The sequence below is a fragment of the Scomber japonicus genome, chromosome 24 (assembly GCF_027409825.1).
Source record: "Scomber japonicus isolate fScoJap1 chromosome 24, fScoJap1.pri, whole genome shotgun sequence".
Classification (NCBI taxonomy): Eukaryota; Metazoa; Chordata; class Actinopteri; order Scombriformes; family Scombridae; genus Scomber; species Scomber japonicus.
Window position 1 is genome coordinate 14,852,649 of NC_070601.1, and position 19,315 is coordinate 14,871,963.

Below are 19,315 nucleotides of genomic sequence, written 5' to 3' on the forward strand. Positions count from 1 at the left end.
CACACCAACATACCCCACATAGGTTCTACTGCAAAGCCCCAGTCAAATCCAATCACATTTACAACAAACAGATTGACCAAATACCTCTCCCAAATCTCCTACAACCTTCTCATACCGGAAATAACCAGCACTAACAACCTGACATATCCCCTCCCAGAACCGCTGGTGAATAACCACAGCACAGTCAGCTAGTAGTTCACTTCAACCAGGCAAACCAAAGACCATTGTCTGCAATAGGAGGAAACATCCAACCTAAACCAGGTCAATTTACCAGTACAGACCAAATTCAAGCTAATTTAATCCTCATACTGGATCCCGGACGAGCCCCCACTTGTCACAAACTGGCTCAACATATGTGACATGGAGGAGAGACAAGTCAGGTGCCAAAAGAAAATGTTTTATTGTAACTCAAACAACATATATACAAAAAGCATGAGGTGTGGAATGTAGTGGTGTCAGTGGTGAATGTAGTGTGTGGATGAGTGAGATATTTGTGTGTGGCTGTCGAGTGTAAAAGGAAAAACGCCAAACGAACCCAGAACCTGTAGCAGCATGGTGCCTAGGAGAGAGAGAGAGAGAATGAGACCAGGCTGGCATTTATCTCCTTGCTAGAGGCCTAGCCAGGTGTCAGCACCTTGCCTTAACGACCCTCCCTGACTACCCACTCCTGCAGGAAGTAATCAACTGCATGATGGAGAGCAGAAAGGGAGGGGTCGTAACAAGATGTTGAAGATTGCACGTAACTGGATATAGATGAAACATGAGAAAGTTGGCTATGTGCATTTATATATATATTTGAGGCATATTTGCAGTTCCACAAAGCCACCAGTAGAGGGAGCTAACGCCATATTTATGAACGTTAAAGCTTATTGTCCCATTTAGAGAGGATGACTACAGCACTCAACATGACTCCTTATAAATTACCAGTGAAGTTACAGTAAAACCTTTTTGGATGGTAAAATAACTTTCAAACACTGCTGCTCCACCTTAAAGAATGACCCAGGAAGACCTGCACTGTGAGTGCAGTCATGCTGCAGCTGGATTCATTATACAATGTCTCTTTTAAAGCTGAAAGGTTTGGAAGCTTTAGTGAGGGTTTAACTAACACAAAAGCATGCAGTGTTATATCAGACATACACATGTCCCAACCCAGCTGTTGTGGCTCTTCTTTTTTTTTAGCTCGGTTTGATTTTTTTTTTTTAGACAAACCTGCCCAGACAGAAAATCTATTCTCAAAACTGCTGAAACACAGTCAAATCCAACAGATTAACATGTAATTTCAGTTTACCTTCAGTGACTACCTGCAATATTTGACAACTTAATATATATAAAGACATACTCTGTGGGAAATAAACACACTTGAATATACATTTCTTATCTATAAAGTGTACCTGATGTAAGTTATCATCATTGACAGGCTGTTTTTTTCTGAGTGCAAGGATTCTTCAATCCGTTTCTGCTAGCTGTCACTGCTGCATCCTGGGCCCCAGCTGCTGCTGTGTCACATCTTGTTTACACCAGGGGCCGAGGCTATGTTTGACCTAGTTGCTGAAAAGCCCAAGAGGCAAAGTCAAAAGCTCACTATGACACAGACATGGAAAATAAAGAAGCCATTTCTGTCAAATGCACAGAGTGATATGTGTTGCTTTGGTGTTGAAATGTGGAAAGGTGTCAGAAACAGTGAGGCCCGGTGACTTTGTTCTATCTTCTTCATTTACATGGAGTCAATACTGAAACACAAGCTGATAACTGGAGCTGATTTTTTAACTGGAACAGATAAACATAAACACTTAGACATCAGCAGACTGTAAAAGAAGATTGACTTAAATGATTTTATCTCATTGTGTCACTATCAGAGACGCTGTTTTCCCTAAACTGAGTTCAACTGAAGACTGAGTTTAATTGAGGACGCTTTATTAGGTTGTATTCCACAGAAGTGTAACTTATCAATTTGACTTTACATCACAGTATTTCCTGTCACAAAAAACAATTAAAAATGGACAAATTAAGCAGAACTGGCAAATACAATGCAACAATATTTAACCACAATTGATCAGCGCTCCACATGAAGTCCAGATTAAATTGAATAATCCCAGTAATATGTAAAACATGTCATTTAGTTTTTTTATTTCTTTATCCCATTTTAAAATGTGCCTAGCAGTGTATCAAGACCAGAAGCTGCATTTGAATAAGTTTTAAATTAATATAAATGTGATTTTGTTGTCGTCTTAGGTAACTGGCTGACATTCATTTGAGAACTTGCTTCACACAAACACACACACACACACATCACCCAGTACCAAGTATTGTCTCTGAATGGGCACGTTTTCAGTTGTGGATGAAACAACAGTGTCTTTGAATTGTGATGTGAAGCAGTTTCCCTTCAGTGAGAAAGAACATGTGTGAAGTCCAGGCAAGAGAGTGACCCGTTTATCCTCAGAGGTGTGTGAAGTCCCACCTTCAATGTCTGACAGATTAACAAGGCAGTAAGGCAGCTACTGTCACTGGCTGCTCGAGTCCTGAGCAACACTCTGGTTCTGCGGTAAGCTCAGCAGTTCCTGGATCCTCTGCATGTCTTTACTTGTCTCCTCTGCCTGAGAGCTGACATCTAGATCATTGATCAACTCGTCCGTTAACTCCAGACGGGCCGTCCTTATGATTTTAATAAAGGAAGAGAGCAGTGGGTTAACAGTGAACCAGGATAATTACCAACTTCAATATAAATGTGGGTTTACATTTTCTAATTTAACATACCATTCTGCAAGTCTGAGCTCATACAGCTCCCTGCGCTCTCTCCTCCTCCTCTCTCGGACTGTTTCTCCGGCCAGCGATTGCATGCTGATGATCAAACCACCAGCAGGAACTCTGAGCACAAGTTAGTTTATATTATATTATTATATAACACATTTTAACAGTACGATTGAGTATATTTGCATTAGAGTTCAGCACAAAAACAGAAAAATACACTTTTATTGTTAAAGCACAGCTGCTTTGAGTGCAACTTATACAACACATGAAAATATCAGCTACTGATGAAAATAACATGTGAAACCAGTCCACTGACAACTTGCTGCACACATCAACACTGGGGAAACTGTATTACCAGAACACTTTCTACTATTGCAAAATCTGCTCTGTAACAAACCTAGTTTCATTGCATAGAAAGTGTCCAAGTAAGAGTCCGATTTCCTGCTCAGCTTTCTCTTACATCTCTCCGGGCCCACCAAAAAAACCTTCCAGTCACACCTCCGCCACATGCCAGGACAGTGGGACAATCCTGGGGTTGAGATCTGGAGCGTGATGTGCTTTCCAAATTAGATGCCCGCTTTCATTTCTGCCCCGGCTGCACCTGGCATAGACGGAGGGCCGGAGCGGTTTGCGCACATCAAACGCTCCAGGTGGCTGGTTGCTCAGGCAGAAAGTGACACGGAGGGGAGGGGGAGGAGGCAATGCTAGTGCAGAGCCAATAGGAGAAGAAGAGACTAGGGCTGAGCCAACACGGATCAGAGACAATCCAAACCAGCCCCTGCAGTCTGTTATGCCATCAAACACCTCACACTCGATGACCTTTGTATGATCAAATTCAAATCTGCTCTTGGCTCTGTGCGCTTGGCTGGAAGAGGCCAGAGGGACGAGGTGAAAAGTGGGGCGGGGAGAGAGGGAGAGAGGGAGAGAGAGGGAGAGGAGAGAGGGTTGAGGAGGAGAGGGATGAGAGATGAGACTGTCCAGATCAGACCGTGGTAGATGGAGATGAGAGGCTGGAATAACATGGATGGTATAAATGGAGAGGGGGGCAGCTGTTATATTGGTCTGCCTCCTTGCTCTAGTACCCAAAACATGGCCCTCTGCGGTGCACATGAGTCCCTCTGGCACACCCAGCACTGAGTGGGAGGTGAGAGAGAGGAGGGGGGGGGGGGGTTCAGCTGGGCGACAGAGGGTTGCTGGGAGGGGAACAGCTGGCTGCCAGAGTGCTCACTGCTCACATGGACACGCGCACATGCATAAGTGAACATGCGTGTCAGTTAAAAACATACATGCACAGCAGCTTCTGTCTATAGTTCAGTAATGTATGGCTGTGAAGGGACGCTAACCTCTTACCCCAGCACTGCTCCGATGATTGTCCCTGCCACCAGACCTCCCAGGCCCAGGTTCAGCCTGAAGAGACCTCCAGTCACAGCTGCTCGGTCACACCCCCCACACACACACACACACACACACACACACACACACACACACACACACACACACACACACACACACACACACACACACACACACACACACACACACACACACACAGAGAAAGTTTTATCAACATCATTCATAACTTAATTTCCTGGCATATGTCGGTATGTGTTAGAACTATTTGTCATCGGTCCAAATGAGAGCTTTTATACACTTCATTAGGACCACCTGTGCAATCTAATGCAATCTGCCATAAACTCATTTTACAAAGTTTATACATTTACAGTTTTACAGTTTTTGTTGACATGGTCATCAGGGTGGTAATTCTGATTTATGTTTATTATTTAGGTCGTAGTGCGTGGTGATGATGTACTGGAGTGCATTATATTGAATGGAGTTCCACCCACTACGACCTCAATAATAAACGTTAAGTAGAATTATCACTTTTCTCATAATGTCAACATAAACTGATGATGTATCAGCTTAGTAACAGTGACATTTATGGCAGAGCTGTTGTATTGGATTGCATTAGATTGTACAGGTGTTCCTAATAAAGTGACTGGTGAGTGCATAAGTTTTATTGTTGCCATGATGATTTTTGGGGTATTTTTACACCTTTATTTTGATAGCTGCAGCAGAGTGTTGACAGGAAATAAGGGGGGGGGGGGGGGTGTGACTGGGAGCAAAGGCCACAGTGGCGTTGTAGTTCACTGTCAGCACTTTAACCTTTTGCCAACCAGGGAGCCCCAGTAATCTGGTCTTACAAGGAAGCAATAATGTGACTATTCTTTCCTGAGATATAGTCTCTCTCTTCTATTACCCCAATAGAATTTACAGAGTCACACATCAGCTACTGAACCTGTATGCCAGTTCATGAAAATACTTTAATTTATTGTTGTAAATAAGTTACAGCCCACATTTTTTCTGGGAGGGATCCTTTGGTCTATAAGATCATTATCACTACAGATGTTCACCTGGCAAGTGGCCATAGAAGTGCAGAAATGGGCTGTTAGCACAAAAGACAGACCTGATCATAAATTCCGCATTTCAAACTGCTGGCAGACAGAAACTGTATGATATCTGAACTTATATAAGACAAGTCTGAGATGGAAATGTGTGAACATGAAGTGGCTTTTTTGTGAACCAGCATGCTCAATCAAAATTTCTTTGAATAAAAACAAAAAAAATGGTGTGATCAGTCCTACAGAAAGCTCATAACTCACCTCCAGCAGCTGCATAATGGCTGAGGGCGTACTTGTCTCTATATACAGACAGGCCTGTGCTGACAGAACTAGAGGAGAAAGGAGAGAAATGACAGATCAGGGAAAGAAAGATCAAGACAATCCAGAATGATCAGTGGAGATAAAAAAAAAACCCCAAATAATTCATAAATGCTTGGAGAAAAATAACTAGAAACCACCATCTAATGTGACTCATTTGTGAGAGAAGTAAGAAAATTCTTTATTTGTAAATGTTCCCCAGTGTACAACAATCACATAGTCCACAGCATCATCTAATTTACATTGTTTTGCTTACTTGAACAAGGTGACGAACACGGCCACTCTCCAGCTCCATCTCACTCCGTATCTCAAGAAACCTCGGATAGCTGCGTTATGTGCTGAGCGCTGATTCAAACAGAAGAGACACACAATACCATAAGAACACTGAGGACCTGTTTTGAGTTCTATCATTCTCTACATTGCTCTGTCTTAGTGTAAAATCATTAGATATTAGGGTTGGTATCACAATTTAGACCATTTGGGGTAAATTAAATTAAATCATAAGTATTTTAAGTAAATCACAGGAGTATCTAATCTAATCACACCAGCATTAAAGGGATACTTCAGAGTTTTTGAAGTGAGGTTGTATGAGGTAGTCAGTTGTTTTGGGTCGACATACTGTTATTTTGGAGAAGATTTTTTTTCCTTTGGCACTACATTGTCTCACCCATAGAATGTCTGTATTCCTACGCATGCTGCAGTAGTACTTTCTGACCCAAACAGCTGATCAGCTCTGTGATACAGTGCACAGCATGTGTAGGAATATGGATGTTCCAACGTAAAGGGCTGTGTGACAATTAAACTGATATTGATTTTAAGGTTCTTTTAAGGTGACTAATATACATTTTAATGCTGCCCTGCCCTCAGCAGTACACTGCCAGGACTCCTGTCTGTTGCTCCAAACTGGGAGGGTGTTGATCCAAACCTACTGCAGTAACACACTGACTATAGATAACTGCCTCATATAATCCAACTTCAAAAAATACAAACTATCCCCTTTTAATGGCACACCCAAATTCAGATTTCACTTACCACTGCTTCCACACGACTGGTGTAGATTTCTGCCTGGCTGACTTGGATGTACCTGTTCCTGGCGTGGCGAGCTGCTGGCAGGCCTCCGTAGATCATGCCTGCTAGCGCAGCGACCAGCCCGCTCTTTATCACGCTGGTCAGCTCCTCTGGGTACTTATGTGTCGGACTGCAGGAACACAAGAGTGATAAAGCCATTTTAGTGACTCGTATAATGACATTCAGACACTATTAAAAGTGCATCTTTCAAAACATTTGAGTGAAATTAGAGCGGACATGTTCAGACATGACAACCTCACAGTCTATTCTGAGTCACTAACTGGGAATAAAGATTATTTTTAAACAGAACTAATTAAATGACGGTTGGATTGTTAGAGCAAGCACACTAATGAGCATCCAGCTTCATTTATAAGCCACTGGCTGTTAGCTGAATATTAATACAGCAGTGATCATTAAGTCCATTATAGAAGAAGGCTAGCAGTGTTCTATATGTCTATTACTGTCCACATTGTTGATGGTAAAAAATATATAATTTATATAGAAAAATATCAGGCTCCATCTTCAATTCCAGTTGAAGGTTTGTGAACACTTATACACCAATTTAAATTATACTTATCCCTTAGTGTGTTTAGTAGGGCCCGATTGATACCGGATTTTTGGGCCAATCTCAATTTTAGGGAACATTTTGCTGCAATGATCCTTTTAATGTGTTTATCAAACAAAAGTGTATGTGATGTAGGGATGATATTTTACAGTGTAACTATAAGCTTTATTATATAAAATGCCAGTGAATTTAATAATCATAATTAGCTATGAGCAGTGATGGGAATAACGCCGTTTATTTAAACGGTGTTACTAACGGCGTTACTTTTTTCAGTAACGGGTAATGTAACTAATTACTATTTCCATCGTTACAACGCCGTTACGTTACTTAATTAAATGAGGCACGTTACAAACTGAAGCTAATCTACTCAGTGAACCTGTTCTCATCCAACTTTGCTCTCAGCCACAAAAGCTGCAAAGCCTTTTTTTTTTTTGGAGAGGGGAACGGGAGAAGGGAGGGGCGGGACAACCGTGATGATGATTGGTTAAGGCAGAGTAAGATTTCATGGTAAGCCAATCAGAGGCAGTGTTTACACATGCACGACACATGCACACAGCAGCGTCACACACACAAACTAGCAGAAGCTGCAGCGATGGCGAGTTTGGAGGAAAAGGTTGCGTTTTTAAACTGGAAGTACAGACACTACTTTAATCTCTTTGAGGTAAGAGGCAGGAACATACAGTGGTATGAAAAAGTTTGGGCACCCCTGATCATTCTCAAGATTTTCCTTTATAAATCATTGGTTGTTTGGATCAGCAATTTCAGTTAAATATATCATATAGCAGACAAACACAGTGATATTTGAGAAGTGAAATGAAGTTTATAGGATTTACAGGAAGTGTGCAATAATTACTTAAACAAAAGTAGGCAGGTGCATAAATTTGGGCACCCTTGTTGTTTTATTGATTTGAATACCTTTAGCACTAATAATTGGAACACAAAATTTGTTTGGTAAGCTCATTGACCCTTGACCTACATACACAGGTGAAGCCAATCATGAGAAAGGGTATTTAAAGTGGCCAGTTGCAAGTTGTTCTCCTCTTTGCATCTTCTCTGAAGAGTGGCAACATGGGAGCCTCAAAACAACTGTCAAATAACCTGAAAACAAAGATTGTTCAACATCATGGTTTAGGGGAAGGATACAAAAAGCTAGCTCAGAGATTTAAGCTGTCAGTTTCCACTGTGAGGAACATCGTGAGGAAATGGAAGACCACAGGCACAGTTCTAGTTAAGGCCCGAAGTGGCAGGCCAAGAAAAATCTCTGATAAGCAGAGGCGAAGGATGGTGAGAACAGTCAAGCTCAACCCACAGACCAGCTCCAAAGACCTACAACATGATCTTGCTGCAGATGGTGTCACTGTGCATCGTTCAACTATTCAGCGAACTTTGCACAAGGAGATGCTGTATGAGAGAGTAATGCGGCAGAAGCCTTTTCTGCGCACATGCCACAAACAGAGTCACTTGAGGTATGCTAAAGCACATTTGGACAAGCCAGCTTCATTTTGGAATAAGGTACTGTGGACTGATGAAACTAAAATGGAGTTATTTGGACATAACAAGGGGCGGTATGCATGGCGGAAGAAGAACACAGCATTCCAAGACAAACACTTGCTACCCACAGTAAAATTTTGTGGTGGTTCCATCATGCTGTGGGGCTGTGTGGCCAGTGCAGGTACTGGCAATCTTGTTAAAGTTGAAGGTTGTATGGATTCCAGTCAGTATCAGCAGATTCTTGCGAACAATGTTCAAGAATCAGTGACAGAGTTGAAGTTGCGTCGGGGCTGGATACTTCAACAAGACAACGACCCTAAACACTGCTCAAAATCTACTAAGGCATTCATGCAGAGGAACAAGTACAACGTTCTGAAGTGGCCATCTCAGTCCCCAGACCTGAATATTATTGAAAATCTGTGGTGTGATTTAAAGCGGCCTGTCCATGCTCGGAAACCATCAAACCTGACTGAACTGGAGATGTTTTGTAAAGAAGAATGGTCAAAAATACCTTCAACCAGAATCCAGACCCTCATTGGAAGCTATAGGAAGCGTTTAGAGGCTGTTATTTCTGCAAACGGAAGATCTACTTAATATTGATGTAATTTTTCTGTTGGGGTGCCCAAATTTATGCACCTGCCTACTTTTGTTTAAGTAATTATTGCACACTTTCTGTAAATCCAATAAACTTCATTTCACTTCTCAAATATCACTGTGTTTGTCTGCTATATGATATATTTAACTGAAATTGCTGATCCGAAAAACCAATGATTTATAAAGGAAAATATTGAAAATGATCAGGGGTGCCCAAACTTTTTCATATGACTGTACATGTGAAATGTACATTATGTATCAGAGCGTCCGTTACAAGCAACTCTAACCTAATGAAGCATCTCTCAATGGCACACACCACTACAAAACTTGTGGCCAAAAACACAGACATATTTATACTTTTTTTTTTTAATTATTATTTTTTAAAGTAACGCAATAGTTACTTTCCCTGGTAACTAGTTACTTTTATAATGGAGTAATTCAGTTACTAGCTCAGTTACTTTTTGGGAGAAGTAACTGTAACTATAACTAATTACTTTTTAAAAGTAACGTGCCCAACACTGGCTATGAGTAAAAAAATAATATCGCCACATATCAGACAACATATTCACTGATACTGATATATCTGTGATAGGTCAAGATGCTGATAATATCGGCTGACTGATATATCAGTAGGGCTCTAGTGTTTAGTCTTACAATATAGAAGCTGGGTAGTAGAGTAGCAACAAAACAACTAACTGGATGCACAGAGGGGGACAAGTTTAAATTGAGCAAAGTGGTAAAAGGGATTTTTTAAAAAAGAGACAGAAACCAAGAACAGACTGACAAACACACAAGTACTAACTCTTTCTCAAAGAGGTCCTTGATACGGTCCCATCCCGTGTCTGGGAATTCTGGCTTGCCCATGTTGCTTGGCACATTACTTGGAGTGGGGATGGATGCAGGAGCAGGACTGGTTGAAGAGGAGGAGGAGGAAGGAGAGGGCATCTGTGCAGGCTGGGCAGCAGCTACATCAGCTGCATGGACCCTGGGGAACAGGAAGCAGAAGGAAGGAGGCCTGGCGCTCTGGATGAGGCCCTGCAGTAGGCCGGTGCTCAGGGTGCCCCGAGGGGCTGAATCTGCCTGTCGTCTCCATGGGGCGAAGCCTGTTCCGGGCTGCTCTGGATGCATCACGCTTCAGCTGGCGTTGGGCTGCAGAGGAGAGGCAGAAACACATGGCCGTGGGTTGGGATGTTGCACTCACTGCTTCGACTTAAGCTCCATCCTCAAAACAAACAGCCTTAAGGCAAGTGAAATGCTGGCACAGGCTACACAGGCTGTCCAGCTCAGCAGCTGTTAAATGGTGCAGCCATATCAAAACACGCTGGGCACACAAGCAGACTCTCTGGGAAGAGATTGCTTTCTTGACTTTAAAATTGAGTTTTTACTGCATTGCTGGGCCCCTCTGGTCCTTAGAGCAGGGTGTGCCAGCTAATCCAGAGTAAAAAGTGAATACAGAAGGTAATGATTATCTTTGCCAGTGTGGCTCTGACACTCAGGAATCATCATCTAATACATGTAAGAGTGATAATCTATGTCTTTAGCGGTAAGAAATCACCATTTTACAAGCAAATTTTGTGATTAAATGATGCTTGTCCCAGTTAAATAACATCTGGGGTAGCTGTGGCTCAGGAGGTAGAGCGGGTCATCTACTAATGAGAATCATATCAGAATGTCCTCAGGCAAGATACTGAACCCCGAACTGCTCCTGATGATTATGCCATCAGTGTGAGTGTGTGTGAATGGGGGAACAAAGACACACTGTGGGGGGGGGGGGCTTTGGATAGCATTATATCACTGATGAGCAGGTTGGTTGCTTGCATGGCAGCCTCTGCCAACAGTGTATGAATCCACTGTGGATGAATACAGTCAATGGTATCAATATTTATGTGTATTGGCATGTACTGTGAAGTGCTTAGAGTGATCAATAAGACTAGAAAGGTGCTATAGACTATACAGGGGGGTCAATTTAACATTCTTTCAATCACTTTGTTCCATATGATCTTTAATTATTTACTGTGATAATGTAAAACTCCTTGACAATGTAAAGTGATATCAAACAAGCTGGGGGTAAAAATAGTACACACAATTGAAGTGTTATTCTAATTATCAACTGATTAATAAAAAGTTGTTTAGAAAGTTTCCCTGCTATTCAAACTAATTATAAAGTTGTTAACAGTAATTTTCCCTGTACTACCTTAAAATGTGTCGTCACTAACCGTGCTCACTATAACACACCTGCTTGTAATAGTTAGCTCGTTATCACGCATCGGAAGCTCGTCAAAGCTAACGAGCTAATTATTAGTATCAAACGCATTAGTGGGGAGCTATCTTAAATGTGGAGGGCAGTAGCTCCTGCGTTGCTTTGACTTACTCCCTAACTTAACTACCTATTATAATGTCTCTGCTATAGCATAACGCTGTGCAGCTATCAGGGTCACGGTGACTTGTCCCGTTTTGTTTCTCTGTAACAAAAATAACGACGTGTCATTGTCCTAACTCTATAAGAGTATATTAAAAATAGTTCGGTAGTCGCGTTAAATGCATTTGTGGTTTAAAAATGACTGCAAAAAACTGAAATAAACACAGAGTCCGATAATGGGAGCCTTAGCGTTAATTGGTAGCATGCTATTAGCCTCTGTCATGTTACAGGTAAAATGCAGCTTACCAGCAAACAGCGCGGACTTCCAGTTCAACGAACCGTTTGTTTAATGAGTTGCAGCTTTGGTTAATGCATTTTTAATTCAAGTTTGTGCATGTCATGTCTGTGTTTCATTGATGTCCTTCTGCGGCTCCTCACACTTGACTTTCGGTGGCGTCTTGACGGTGCTGCCAAACCAGCGAACGATCTCGCGAGAGTAATATTTGTGACCTAAACAATGAACATTTCTCTAACGCTGACTGAGTGTGTTTTGTTTTTTGTGTGACTAACCCTGACCTAACCTTAACAACATGTCATGTAACATCATATAAGATCATTATTTTGTAAAAAGCATACAATGAAGAAAGTATACGCACAAATCGCGCAGGATCTGTAGTGTACCGGTGTTCCGACCTTTCACCTGGTTACACAAATCAAATAGGACACAGCGACACCCCGTGGTGGAGGACTTTAGTATAGTAGCCTATAAGTATAATGCCGCATATGCACTAGTTTATGTACTGAATGTGCATTAGGTTGCATTACTAGAAATAGAAACGAACGAATACTATTTTATAATCTCTAAAACGAAGTAACTTAGTTTTTACTACTACTACCCCTTTCCCCACTACACACCACCAATTGGTTCTTGGTTCTTCATCATTTTTGTATTACACTGCCTTTGCATTTGTATTGTTATTTAGATTGCATAGTTTTTGCTTGAGGTTTACAGTTTTAGTTTTACTTAAGTTATCCTTTTCATTCATTAGTTCATTGACGTTGCAGTTCTGTGCCAATTCCATTGAAACTCAGGTTGTATAAGATAAGATCATCCTTTATTAGTCCCACGATGGGGAAATGTACATTATTGCAGCAGCAAAGTGGAAAGCAAAAATAGAACAGCATCAATAAAAAAGGATAAAGAACAATAAATACTAGTACAAAAGCAATAAATAAATGATAGTAAAAAAATATGGTAAAATTATAGTAATAGAGTAATACTGTATTGGTATTGAGTGATAATATGCCTTAGTTTGATTTAAATGTATGCTTACCCATAATGATTTTTAATTCCTATTCTTATTTATTTACTTATTTTTCCTTGTCAGTTGTCTAATCTGATGTTACTTTCCTGATGCACACATGTATTCTTATTCTGTTGTAACACCTGAATTTCACCCCAGGGATCAATAAAGTGTATCTTATCTTACCAACAGTAGGTGCAGATCACTGCTATATGCAACTAGTGCTAACCTCAAAACTATACATACACGTGCACATGTAAAAAAAAAAAAGAGAAAAAAAAAAGAAAAAACACTGACAAAGACGTGAATGAAGAAAAGCTCAGCTCAATGACGTCTTAAGAACCAACCACTTTATTGGTATAAAAACACATTTCTACAGAAACTGTGACAAAATCCTGTATGTCTCACTTTAACCAGGTGCATGATGATCATCACAGTTTTTTGGTCAAATCAACATAGTAATGAACCATCTTTACCACAGCTCTTCACAATAAAACGTAATGCTACTTTGCATCGGTGAGAATCTGCTGGTTCGCAGCACAATGTGAATACTATAACATATTCAACATTATGCTGTATCAATCATGCATCATCCGTCAAGGTTACATCAACTGACATGAGTGTTTATGTTAATCTACACATTAAAAAAAAAGAAAAGATTACTTGTTTATTGCTTCCTCTTGGCACTTGGTGTGAAATGAAATGACTGTGAGTTATTCTTTAGTCCTTTCAAGTTCTAGAAATGTTTGGCTGAATGCATTCTAATACAGACATTACAGGTCAATCATACAGTCAATAGATATGTTGTTGTAATGAAATGTTAAGGTAAAGGTTTGCTGGAGTTTCTTCAGTTGTCCATTAGAGGGTAGTGTAACAAAGCTGATATCCTGTGCTGACTATAGGTTCAATTTAAACTGTTGAGCCAGAGATGCTCAACAGGAAGAGCGACACAGCTGATTACAACTCCTAGCCTATAATACTCAACATCAGTGATACAACAATGGCTAAAAAGGTATCAATTTTATCTACATTTCTAAGACTCGGCTATATATGGACTTGACAATTAGATCAGAGCTCCTGGGGAGACAGATTTACATATTATTCTTGTCACAAAAAAAAAGGAATACATGTGCTTCATGTTTTGGATTTCAGGAAACCCTTCCAAAACAATACATTAAATGTGTTACAGCATGGCATGGTATTATTCTTGGTACATCCTTCCTGGATGTTTGAGCAGCCGTCGACAGTTGACGTCACACTTTGCTGTGCTTCTATTCAAGTACTCAAACTTAATAGTTGCTGTGAAGTACTGCCAATAGGTTTTAGTGAAGAGTAGAGATCTGTTGCCTGGCTACTATGCTTCAACAATGTGTCAAGGCACTGAACTTCTTCCACTCAGTCCTATGAATAACGGAATTGACGTTCACGCAAAAGATACAAGTCCTTACAGTGCACGTTAAAGTGTTAAAGGGTTAAAGGGGCACTCCAGCAATTATGTATTTCGCTTCCATAACATTGGCGGACTCACGAGAGACGGATATAAAAAAAGAATGGCGAAAATCAAAGCATCAGAGGTCAAAATATCCTGACTTTTAGAGCCTAGCATGAGTCAAAGTCCAGAAACACATAGATCAAACTATGACGTGCGCTTACGTAGGCTTGAACAAACCAATTTAAACCAATAAAGTAATGACATCCCTCCATCAATCAATCTTAAAGTTTTAGCGGCCCAGAGTTGAGTTAATTATGACACACCAACTTTTCAATGTTCAAATCACATTCCTCCCAATGTTATGTCCCACTCCCACGTTTCACCTAAAATACATCACAATATGGAAGTTAGATACTCTTTGAAGTGCAGTTTCATCTAGACTCATCTGTTGAATGCCTCTTTAACATTTTTATATTATTTGCTGGTGAGTACAGACAGCAACAACAACAAAGCGATCAGTGTCTCAGAATTGATATATAGGCCCCCCGGTGGCACCTGTAGGTATGGCAGGATTAACAGTCAACACATTAAACTGCAGCTACGACTGTGTACCCTTATTTCAAAGTACTGTCAAAAGGTTTTTAGTGATGTGCACTTAGCACACAAAGGCAATCCAGACTGCTAACAGAAGGTAGTGGGAGTTGGCCTAAAAAGTACAACCCTGTAATTTCTGTAAGGACCTAAAACATTTAACTCAATAGACTCAAAAGTAAAAGTTATTAAAAAAAAGACTGTGCTGTGAAAAAAAAAAAAAAAGAGGAACACCAGCAACAACACATAAGGAAATCATTTGTTGTGGTGTCGCAGTTTCCTTTCACTACAGCTGCCCCCGGCCACACTGAGTCTCTCTCTTATAGCTCAGTCTTGCTGGTTCTGTGGATAATCTGATTGTAGTTGTTATTTATTTTAGGTTTGTAGGTGAGGAGTCCGCCGAACTTGGTGAGGAGTCTCTCCCAGTAGCAGGAAATGTCTCGCATCTGCAGGTGCTCCAGGATGAATTCCTTACCCCTGTGAGGGAGGGGAGAGGAGCAGAGAGTGAGTGTTACTAACTAGAGCAAGCAGAAATTAACAGCGTGTAAATTTGACACTACACATTACACGGCTAATACTTTGAGTTTCCATCAACATTCAGTCAGGAAGCACTATCTGTTACCTTCGGGCGATCTCCTCAGCGACACCATCGTTCTCTTTGACAAATTGTAGTAGTTCCCTGAGGATATAGAACATGTAAAGACATATTAACATTTACCTTATACATCAAAGAAATAAAGGCCGAAGCTATTCACACCCTGAAAACATTCACACACCTGTGTCTTCATTTTTTAAAAAGTGTCTTTAGTACGTAAAGTATATTTACATAGCAGTTGAACATAAATTAGCACATGCTCCCCAATTGCCTGTCTGAACAGATTCCCTTTAAAAGAATCCATAGACTTATTAGAGGACCTAAGGCAGAGCTAAAACAATTAGTCAACTGTCAGAAAATAATGATCGTAAATGGACTGTAACTAAATAGAGCTTTTCTAGTCCTACTCGCTCTACCTCCTGAGCCACAGCCACACCAAATAAATCATTTAACAGGCAAAAGTATCAAATATTTTTTCTGGATTTTGGCTTTTAAAATTTTTATTATTCTTCTAAACTGAATCTCTTTGGATTTTGGACTCTTTGTTGGACAAAACAGGTCATCAGAAGGTATCATCTTGGCTGTTTTTCCACATTTTTCTGACATTTTATGGACTGCACAAGTTATTCAAAATAAGATTAGATTATAGATTAAAATGATTGTTACTTGCAGCCCCCATACAAGCATGATTTTGTATGATTAATAAATGAAGATGTGTAAGAGTACATTGAACTATGCAATTAAGCTCATAAATGGTCACAAAAACAAGATGTCCATTTTTGATACTCTTCTCTGATTGATTTTATTCTTTTCCACCAAAATTATAGACGTGACTCTTTGTATACTTAGCTGGAAGCAACATATGTACTTTCACCTTCATGTAAATAGGATAATTCAGACTAGTATGCAGTGACACAAACACACAAGCACACAAGAACACGTGGGTTTAGCTGATGTACCTGACATCAGAGAGATCCTGTTTGACTGGGATGTAGTGTACCCACGGCTTGAGCTGAAGGTAAAAAAACTCCTGCCATTCATCTCCCACATGAAACACCAGAGCACCACAGAGGAAGAGATGCTTCAAGCGGAAGCTGGCAGCCACGCCTCGGAAGTTAAATAAATATCTGTGAGTCAAAGAGAGAAAAAGAGAGAGAGAGAGAGAGAGAGAGAGAGAGAGGGGAAACGGTTGATGGTTGATTCTTCTTAAAATGACACTCTTAAAAATGCACACGCTTACTTGTATTTGCAGTGATCGACCAGTGGGATCTCTTTAGCTGGTGTTCTCCCCAGTGTATCCTATAACAGAAAGGTGGATCCACTTGATTTGCTTCAGAAACATGACCTTTTCCTTTATGAGTTAGGAAAAGTGTCGCTTGTTGTAAATCTGAGAAAAATGAAGGTACCGTAATGATTTATGGTTTTATAAGCGTTAAACAGGTGTCTGACCTTCTCAGACTTCCAGGCCTGGTTCTTGGTGTATTCTGCATCCACCAGCTCTGGGTTCTCTCTGGATAGAAGGATCAGAGGGTCGCGCTCTGGACTGGTTCTATCAAACAAACAGAGAAAATGACCAAATCTACTTGAAAGACATGATAATAAGATACATTTACTCAAAAATATAACCACAGACAATCTCATCTTCCTGGTTAAGTACACAGATTGTGTGATGACAGGCAGTACAGTACAGTATATATATATATACTCCAGTTATCAGTATAGAGCCTACTGTTTAAATACAATGGCTCAAGTCTGCAGTTTGCCACCAATAGCAGTAAGTAGAAGGCTGAGTAGAAAATTAAGGACTGACCTGGAGCCTCTGAAGAATCCTTTGGACTCTTTCTTCTTCCATGGCCACTGAGCTGCAGACCTAACACAACACAACACAGTGGAAATGATGAGTACTGCATATAGTGGGAGTATAACTGGAAAGGTTACCAGTGCTACACCTTACTTCTTAAGATCATCCCTCATCAGATCCCATCTACCCAGTCCAGTGGGGTATATGGGCCACACAGCAGGCCCGCCCTCCCAAAACGTCCATGCAGGGTACATGATGTCCTGGTAATCTGAAGTCTACTCAGATCACACACAGACACACATACATCATAACTGATTATTTCTACTTCAAACTTGAATGTATCATTTAAAGTGTGTGTGTATGCAGTTATTTATGAGTCTAACCTTACTGAAAGAGAAGACAGGCAGGGTTGGCTGCACCCAGCTGGGGACTTGAGGGTAATCTCTGACATTCACCACCATCTCTAAGTCCGGTAACCTGTCAATCACCTCTAGTATGAAATGCTCCACCCCGCTGCACCTGAACCACAAACACCAAAAATTGGATTATACTCCAGGAATCACACAGTAAAATATTACATTATGTCCTTTTTTCAGCTCAATCACAGTGTTTTTTCATTCTTACCTGGCAGGAAACATGCAGTTCTGCTCTCTGTACAGCCTATGTCCAATGATCTGGTAGTGGGTGCCAACGCCTCTTTGAATTGTGGAAGCCATAACCTCCTCAGAGATGCCTCTTTTAAAAGGCTGCAAGTCATGTTGTAGGACACTGGAGCACAGATCATGAAAAAACGTTCAAAATCAATATTATTTTCTCCATGCTTTAAAACTTTAACCTGTAATGTGGAAATGTAGCAGTAAGTATTTGTAGAAAAATATTGGTTTCTTGCAGGATGATCGCTGCTCTGTCCAGCTGCTTGGGAAATATCTTGTTTATAATACATGAATAAACACACACACACACACAAACACACACACACACACACCTGAGATGGCAGCTGCAGTTGTCAGGGTTGCATGGTGTGTAACCCTTCACAGCTTCAGAGATCTTTTCTCTCAGTTTCTTCCACTGTTTGCCTGAAACATCACATAAAAAGTGTAAATGTGTCTTACTTAATGACTGTTAGGAAAGAGTGACTCAGCATTTCCACTGTCCTTAAAATGAACCTAAAATGCAGATTGCAACAGGTTGCATCTTACACACTCACACAAAAATAAAAAATAAATGCGTCGTATGGGCTTTTAAAAAAAATAATTCACACAGCATATCATGACTTTACGGTACATGTGCAGCATTAATAAATCTGTGATGGATGATTGTGAGCAAAATATAGAAATAACTGTGTCAAGAATCACAGCAAAAGCCCCTGCTAGTGCTAACTAGCCTTAGCTAACCTGTTGCAAACAACACGTCAAGCCGTAATGGCTATAACCCCCTGAATGGATACATATATCTTATTTATGTACATCGTATTTTATTCAAACACATTACCTGATGCAGTAACCACACATAAATCACACGCTTGCAGCAGAAACAAAAGCCTCCACAGCCAAACCCGCTCCATTTCTCTCTCTATCCTCCAGCTTTGTCTGGCCACGTGATCAGTGCTCTGTTACTTTTGGCTGAGTAGCAATCTTTACGGTAACGCGCACGCAAAACATGTATAGGTTACGTTTACCGTAAAGTTTGAAAGATTGGCTCAAAGTGGTTTCACCCTCATGCACTGCTCATATTCTGCAGTGGTGTCAGGAGTATTCAGAGGCTTTATTTTAGTACAAGTACACATACAGAAATGTAAAAATACTTCATTACAAGTAAAAGTCCTGCATGAAAAATCACACTGAAGAAAAAGTACAGAAGTATTATGAGCTTGATAAAGTATTACAGTAAAAGTACTATGAGTGATGTAGTTAAAGTATTACAGTAAAAGTACTACAGTATTATGAGTGATGTAGTTAAAGTATTACAGTAAAAGTACTGCAGTATTATGAGTGATGTAGTTAAAGTATTACAGTAAAAGTACTACAGTATTATGAGTGATGTAGTTAAA

At 40.4% G+C, this 19,315-nt stretch overlaps 2 protein-coding genes across 3 annotated transcripts; both read right to left on the reverse strand.

The window, feature by feature from the left end:
- Positions 1-1,420: 1,420 nt before the first annotated feature.
- Positions 1,421-11,992, reverse strand: timmdc1 (translocase of inner mitochondrial membrane domain containing 1). 2 transcript variants are annotated; one of them, XM_053314345.1, is made up of 9 exons: positions 11,849-11,992; positions 9,986-10,332; positions 6,498-6,663; positions 5,722-5,810; positions 5,409-5,476; positions 4,099-4,177; positions 2,755-2,865; positions 2,459-2,652; positions 1,421-1,548 (listed from the first exon to the last, which is right to left on the reverse strand). In XM_053314345.1, exons 2-8 carry the CDS (start codon positions 10,309-10,311, stop codon positions 2,502-2,504), a joined length of 990 nt encoding a protein of 329 aa, XP_053170320.1. In that variant the 5' UTR covers positions 10,312-10,332; positions 11,849-11,992; the 3' UTR covers positions 1,421-1,548; positions 2,459-2,501. The 2 variants fall into 2 exon arrangements, with proteins under 2 accessions (XP_053170320.1, XP_053170319.1); XM_053314344.1 differs by lacking the exon at positions 1,421-1,548 and having other exon boundaries at positions 1,846-2,652.
- Positions 11,993-13,153: 1,161 nt separating this feature from the next.
- poglut1 (protein O-glucosyltransferase 1) lies at positions 13,154-18,842 on the reverse strand. Its single transcript, XM_053314456.1, has 11 exons — positions 18,757-18,842; positions 18,251-18,341; positions 17,890-18,033; positions 17,649-17,784; positions 17,419-17,540; positions 17,275-17,334; positions 16,914-17,013; positions 16,705-16,763; positions 16,424-16,591; positions 15,492-15,548; positions 13,154-15,346 (listed from the first exon to the last, which is right to left on the reverse strand). The coding sequence occupies exons 1-11, from the start codon at positions 18,827-18,829 to the stop codon at positions 15,190-15,192; spliced, it is 1,167 nt and encodes a 388-aa protein (XP_053170431.1). The 5' UTR covers positions 18,830-18,842; the 3' UTR covers positions 13,154-15,189.
- Positions 18,843-19,315: the final 473 nt, after the last annotated feature.

Excerpts from the sequence above, each read along its gene's own strand:
- timmdc1 (XM_053314345.1), bottom strand. The coding sequence starts at position 10,311 with ATGCATCCAGAGCAGCCCGGAACAGGCTTCGCCCCATGGAGACGACAG. Across the intron at positions 5,477-5,721 it reads GTGTTCGTCACCTTGTTCAA|TTCTGTCAGCACAGGCCTGT; the intron begins GTAAGCAAAACA and ends TTTCTCCTCTAG. Across the intron at positions 2,866-4,098 it reads ATCATCGGAGCAGTGCTGGG|AGTTCCTGCTGGTGGTTTGA; the intron begins GTAAGAGGTTAG and ends ACTTGTGCTCAG.
- poglut1 (XM_053314456.1), bottom strand. The coding sequence starts at position 18,829 with ATGGAGCGGGTTTGGCTGTGGAGGCTTTTGTTTCTGCTGCAAGCGTGT. Across the intron at positions 18,034-18,250 it reads AACTGCAGCTGCCATCTCAG|TGTCCTACAACATGACTTGC; the intron begins GTGTGTGTGTGT and ends TCTGTGCTCCAG. Across the intron at positions 17,014-17,274 it reads GGATTCTTCAGAGGCTCCAG|AACCAGTCCAGAGCGCGACC; the intron begins GTCAGTCCTTAA and ends TTTGTTTGATAG.